The 6,397-nt window shown below is 44.3% G+C and overlaps 1 protein-coding gene across 2 annotated transcripts in view; it reads right to left on the bottom strand.

Annotated features, from left to right (window-relative positions):
- Positions 1-1,377: 1,377 nt before the first annotated feature.
- Positions 1,378-6,397, bottom strand: part of NUP98 (nucleoporin 98 and 96 precursor) — an 85,254-nt gene continuing 80,234 nt past the window's right edge. For both annotated transcript variants that reach the window (XM_080911234.1, XM_080911235.1), the window contains exons 30-33: positions 6,075-6,316; positions 5,489-5,643; positions 2,643-2,754; positions 1,378-2,560 (exon numbers count right to left, since the gene is read on the bottom strand). In XM_080911234.1, the coding sequence (XP_080767360.1) occupies positions 2,343-2,560; positions 2,643-2,754; positions 5,489-5,643; positions 6,075-6,316 (727 nt within the window). In that variant the 3' untranslated portion in view covers positions 1,378-2,342. The remainder of the gene's footprint in view (positions 2,561-2,642; positions 2,755-5,488; positions 5,644-6,074; positions 6,317-6,397) is intronic.

The following is a 6,397-nucleotide window of genomic DNA, read 5'->3' as shown; positions in this document are numbered from 1 at the left end:
CCAGAAGCCTGGCCATTCTGAGTCAGTGGAGGGAGGGCTGCAGACTGGTTTATTCCTGGCCTCAGGAACTGAAGACTCAGACAAAGCAGACCCAATCTGCCCTTTTATCCTTCAGTTCTGTGATGCTGCCACAGGCTTTGGTCTAAACCTACCTGGAATTTGCTTGCTCCTCAGTTTAACAATTGGAACAGTGGACTTGGACTCTGACTCCGTGTTTAATAATCTCTAGACCAGAGCAGGCTTTCTGAATACAAAGTATATACAGAGGAACAACTTCAATTTAGAGTCTATGTGTAGCAGTATTTATTAGTCAATAGCTTCCTTGTCCCTACATCTGTCCTTACAAGCTTAGCCTTTGAGTTGAGATGTAGCTCAACTGTAGAGATCTTGCCTAGCCAGCAAAGAACCTGGCCTGGGTTCAATTCCCAGGACTGCAGATAAAGTGTCTGTGTTTTGAATCTCAGCTCAGCATTTAACTGTGCAGTGTTTGTGAGCATCATGTGTGCCCAAGGTCACACTTGGGAATTGTTATTGCCTTCTTCCTTTGAGGCACAGTCTCTAATTCCTGCTGCCATGTTGCCTTCTCTAGGCTAGATGGCAGGTCAGTTTCCAGGGTGATGCTCCTGTCTCCATCCCCTAATAAAGAGTTCTAGGAGGGCTGGAGAGAAGCTCAGTGGTTAGTAGCACTCACTGCTCTTCAAGGTCCCGAGTTTAATTTCCAACAATCACATGGTGGCTCACAACCATCTGTAATGGATCTGAAGCTCCTTTATGGTGTGTCAGAAAATAGCTACAATGTACTCACATATATAAATAATAGTTCTGAGAAAACTGGGCTGGAAGATGGCTTAGTGGTTAAGAACACTGGCTGCTCCTCCAGAGAACCCAGGCTTGATTCTCAGCACCCATAAAGTGGCTTGTAACTGTTCCTGATTCCAGTTCCTGAGGATCCAATGCTCTCTGGCTTCCATGGGCACTAGGCACACAAGTGGTAAACAGACATACATATAGACAAACCACAATACACACAAAGACAAAACAAACAAAATCCACCAGAAAGCTGGGAATTGAGAGAAGGGGTAATGGATATGACCAAAATACACTGTACACACGTAAAAAGTTCAGAGTGCTGGGGTTATAGATGTCGGCTAACACAGCTTTTTTATGAGGATTCTGAGAACTGAACTTGGGTTGTCAGGTTTGTGTGGTTAGCGCTGTCTGACCTGCTGAACTCACTCCTTGGCCCCTTGTTCTTAACTTAGGATCTGTTTCTTCTTAGACAAGGATTCCAGAGTCTCCAAAGACACAAAGAAAAAGTCAATACCACCAGGAATACTATAAACATTTCATTTTATTTTTTTAAGAAAGTACTTCAGAAAGAGGAAAATAATCTAGATTATTTATATATATATACTTTTTTCAATAAAAACCTTTACATAATCTTCATGCATAAAGACCCAGGGTGGTCATATTATCTGTGACAGCCTCAAATATCAGCTGTTTTCGGCTAGTGCCTGGGACTACCCACAGCCAGCAGCAATGTGGTGAAGGCCTTCTCTATCTGCCCCTTAGGGCGCAGCCAGACCTGTCTCAGTGACAGTTTCACCTTCTGGGAAATGTTCTTGGCTAGATAGGAGAGCAGGGAGGAAAACCCTTGACATACTTCATTTAAACTCCTCTGACAAATCGAGGAAAATGACTGATGATCAAGGGCCAGAGCAATTCTGGGGCTTCTCTAGAGTTGTTCTCTGCGGCTTGGGGCCACTGCACATGATAGTATGGTGTCCAAAGGACATACAAGGCATGAGTGAAAGCCTTGAAGATCTCTGCCTCCACGGCAGACAGCCCTTCTATCTTAAATATATCAAAGAATAAGGTCCAACTCTCTTGATTCCCAAACCCAGTTAACTGAGAAATCTACTTGAGGAACAAATCTATAAGGGAAGGTCAGCTAGTCATATAGCAGTGGTGGAGGTTAGATGCTGCCATGGGGTGAGAGTCAGAACTCTGGGTATGGAAAGAATTCCCTGGGTTTTGGGAGGTTCTGCTAAAGAGGTTTTATTGACCATTTTTCAAAAGAGAGAGGGGAAAAAAAAAAGGAATGGTCTTGAGGTTGGTAACTGGAGACCTGTCCTTTTGGTTGCTATTGTTCCAGAGCCCTTATGAGCTATTGTAGGCTATGCTCAGTATTAGGAAAACCTCTGAATAACTAGAGGATGCTGCGTAGGAGAGCAGAAAGGAACAGAGAGTCCCAGAGATCGGCAAAGTGTCAATTAAAACAGTGCTGGGGACTGTGGTGTGGCGAGTGTGAACGGGCATGAGTGTGGTGGCGAGAGCCAGGCTCACTGGCTCCCAACAGTCAGTTCTCGAAGGTAGGACTGGGTAAGGCCTCGCAGTTCCTCCAAGGCATAGTCCTCAGGCATGGGGAGTCTGCCAATGTGGGGAGCCAAAAGACGCAAAGGGACCCGCTGAGGGTCTGGCGTTGAGTTGGAGGTGGCATCAGGAGTGTGCTGAAGGCTCAGTACTACCCGAAGTAAGTTGGCTACTCGCTTGGCCATATCTAGAGAGGAAAAAGCAGAGTTAGTGCTGAGAACATGGTGTGGGGAGTAACAGCCATGAGCAAATAGTGCCCACATGCTTACCTGACTGAGCCAGGCGATCCTTGGCACTGTAACACGGAATCTGCTCTATCCGGTTGCACAGTGAAGTCACTTTGGTATGTAAGTGCTCTAGTTCATAACCTGAGCAATCCACCTAGAGAAAAACAGAGAAACCACTGTTTTTAAGGACAAAAGAAACTTCTGACTCACATGCCTTGAATCTCAGCACTTCAATGCATCTGAGTTTGAGATGAGACCAGGCCAGCCTGGTCTATGGAATGAGTTCTAAGACAGAAACCATGTCTCAAAAAAACAAAAACAAAACACTACCACCACAAAACCAAAAATCCCACACAAACCTCAATCCCACTCAGATTACACAAAATCCTAATGACACCGATAGTAGAGGGAGAAAACCCAAGAGCTGGTGGCAGTGCCCACACTACTACTATATCATCTAGTTGCTAAGGACAAGGCACTAACAGTAACCATAATGGAAAGAACACAGAGCCTTGGGCTGGACAGGTCTTAAGATCATGATTCACAAACCACATAATTTTTATGAACCACCAGAAAACCTAGGGTAAATCTGGTTCAGAGAAACAGATACTCAGACACACACGTGATAAGAGGTGACATTTAAACCAACATTTAATTTATGTCTTCTTATTCTAAGGTCATGGCCATTTCAAAAACAGTGCAGTACCCACTCATTTATACAGTCTCCTGATCTTCCCTATGGTTCCAATTATAGTCAATGCATTGATTTCTAAGTCCTTAGTTCTAGCCCAGTAAACCAACCTTCTGTTCCTGTGCCACACTCCTTGCTGAAGCTTCGATCACCATTACTTCTCAAACACCTTAGGAGCTTAGCCACACTACTGAGTCACTCTCTATAATTTTGATACGGTCTTTAAATGTAACCCCAACTGGCCTAGAACTCCTTGTGTATCCGAAGCTGGTCCCAAAGTTGCCACTACCCTCTTGTTTCATCATGGGAAATCATAGGCAGATAACACCACAGCTGGTCAGAGACATTAAGAACACACCAGATTTACTTTTCTTCTGCCACCTGCTCTTCCTAAAGGTTACTCAATCCATTTACTCAGTGTTTGTGAATGCATGCCATGGAAGCACATGTAGGCCAAAGGAGGTCTCCTTCTACCATGTGAGCTTGGGAGATTAAACGCAGGCCATTAAGCCTGGCTACAAGTGCTCTGCAACTCACTTTGAAGAGAGCTTGCAGATTTACCCCTAAACACAAACTAGTCTCACCCTCTGCCATCTTTGCTTTCATGAACTTTATAGACAAGAAAACCTTGAAGAATTGTAAGCTGTGGAAATAAAGAAACTGGAGGTCTGTTTCAGATTAGGGGAGACTTCCTTAGGCAGGCCATTTGTAAGCCGAGACCTTCCTAAAAACATGGTGGAGCTTTCCAGGTAAAGGAAATAGTCAAGCCCTGTAAGGTGCAATGTGTTTACGTGCAACACATGCAGTAAAGAGGAAAACAGCAAAACACAACTGGGAAGTTAGATTTTTATCTTGTGCATGTTGAATGTCGGCATGTGTGAGGGTAGAAGAGGGCACTGATTTCCTGGAACTGGATAATGTCTGTGAGCCACCATGTGGGTATTAAGACTTGAACCTCTGCAAGTGCAGCAAGTGATTTTAACCCCTGAGCCATCTCTCCAGCCCCAGACTGGATTTGAAGTGAGGACTGCATTTCATTAGGTTCTGAATATGGATACTGTGAGTGGCATACAATCAATCCATGGTGAGTCGTTTCCTTTACTCTGTAGTATTGTTGGCTTACTCACATGTCTTTTCCCACTGAACCAGTACTTTAGGAAGAAAAAAAACATGCTGTTTACCCTCAATAGCTCCAAAATCCAGTCCTCTCAGCATATTTTGGGTTCTTAATGACTATGTTCAATAAATGAACAAATTTCAAGTAAAAATGTTTCTTCAGTGACTACTAAGATATGCCACTAGAAGCCTGGCTTAGGTGTAATCAGAAATGAATGAAAATGGGAACTGTCATCAGGATTTTAGTATGTGTAAGGTGTGCCCATTTTGTCTCACCTTCATGAAAGCCCTGCTGGACACACACTGTCTACGCACTGACTACTCCAGCTCTCACTCCACACAACCCTCCCGGGGCAAGAGTGAAGAGCTTAACTGACGTTAGTCACTTAGTTTGACCTGAGAAGCTTGAGCTCTGAACTCATATACTCAACAGAAAAGAAAAAGGTCGCTCCCAAACTAAAGAATATAGAATGTTTGGCAAGTATGAAAAACGTACCCTGTGTTTTGGGAGTGAGAGAGTTTAATAAGAAGCAGAGCCAGCCACCAGAAGGTTCAGCAGCAAACAGTGGTTGCGGCCAAGCCTGATGACTGGAGTCTGACTCCCAGAAGGGAGCCCACTCCCACAACTTGTATTTGTACCTGTGCATCAGTGCGATGGTGTGTGTAACCCCTACTCCCAGTAAGTACTCTAAAAGGGGCCAGCCTGGGCTGTATATAGCGAGTCCTGGCTTAGGTTATAGGGTAAGGTGCAAACAAATAACTCCAAAGTCCCGTCTTCTATGAATAAGTTTTTGATAAAAAGTTTCCCACAGCCTAGACTGGCCACAAACCCCAATCCTTTCGCCTTGCTTCCCCAGTGCTAGGATTACATGTGTGTCACCTGGTTTCTTTAGTTTTGTACAGTATGGCTTTTTTCTTTTTTTGAAAGTTCTCTCTACATAGTCCGGCTGTCTTGTGACTCAAAGATAATATGCTTGCCTCTGCCTTTAAAGTGCTGGGGGGGTTAAAAAGTGCAGCCTTTTGAAGTCTCTGCTTTTAATAAAAAGAGAAACTAGACAGTAGTCTAAGGAATTTTAGGTACCTGTTGAATACGGTGGAGCATTTCAATTACTTGAATATAATCCAGGTAAACAAGCCCAGAGGTTTCCCAGTCCTGAATTAGGCTGCTGCGCTCTGGAGGTGCCAGATCTTCTAAGAATCCTTTCAGGTAGTCATAGTTCTCATTAATAATGGCATCTGAAGAAATAAACCATTGACTTCAGTGTACAAGGGTGTGATTCATAACAGTGCAGAAACCAAACATAAATCTAAGGCAGGTGGGAAGGACAAAGAATGTTGTTTCTTAAAATTTCAAGGCAGATGTGAAAGTGGAAAAGGAACAGGTGAGAAACTCCTGGCTTCAGGCTGTTTCTGATGTTCTTGGTAACAATTCCAGAGGTGAGCAGAGCTTAGTAAGAACGTTTGGGAGGTGGTAACTACAACAATGCTATCTTTCCCCACACCATAGGCCCTTGTCCAGAACAAGTCTCTTCACTGTGTTTTGGTAGAACATCAAACTAAGCCTGCCACGTTCTGAAATGAATACTATCTCTGCTTGAACTACCACGAGGGCTTATAGGTTAGAAAAATATGGGGTAAGTCTAGGAGAGGTAGGCCTTTGCACTCACCAGAAGCAAGGTGCCGAATGACTAGTTTGTGGCAGCGGTTCCAGTGACCAGCTTTAAATAAATAGAGGGCCTCCAAATGCTTATTAGATTCCATGTGCGCACGAACTGCTTTGGCCTCATGAATCCACTCAGCAGGCACACAAAGCTTCTGTGTAAGGAAAGTCTCCTTAGCCCAAGACTCAGGGGTCTCTGAGAGTTGGCAGTGCCGGGTCAGTAGTTCTCGAACAGCTTTCTCACGCATGCTGTGGGCAAGACAGAAACTGGAATAAGCATCATCCATGGCCTGGAGAAGGCTGAGGTGGACAGCTGAGAAGGTCCCCCAG

The sequence above is a fragment of the Micromys minutus genome, assembly GCF_963924665.1.
Source record: "Micromys minutus genome assembly, chromosome: 2".
Taxonomy (NCBI): Eukaryota; Metazoa; Chordata; class Mammalia; order Rodentia; family Muridae; genus Micromys; species Micromys minutus.
The sequence above is the reverse complement of the archived record's forward strand: the minus strand, read 5'-3'. Positions and strand labels throughout refer to the sequence as shown.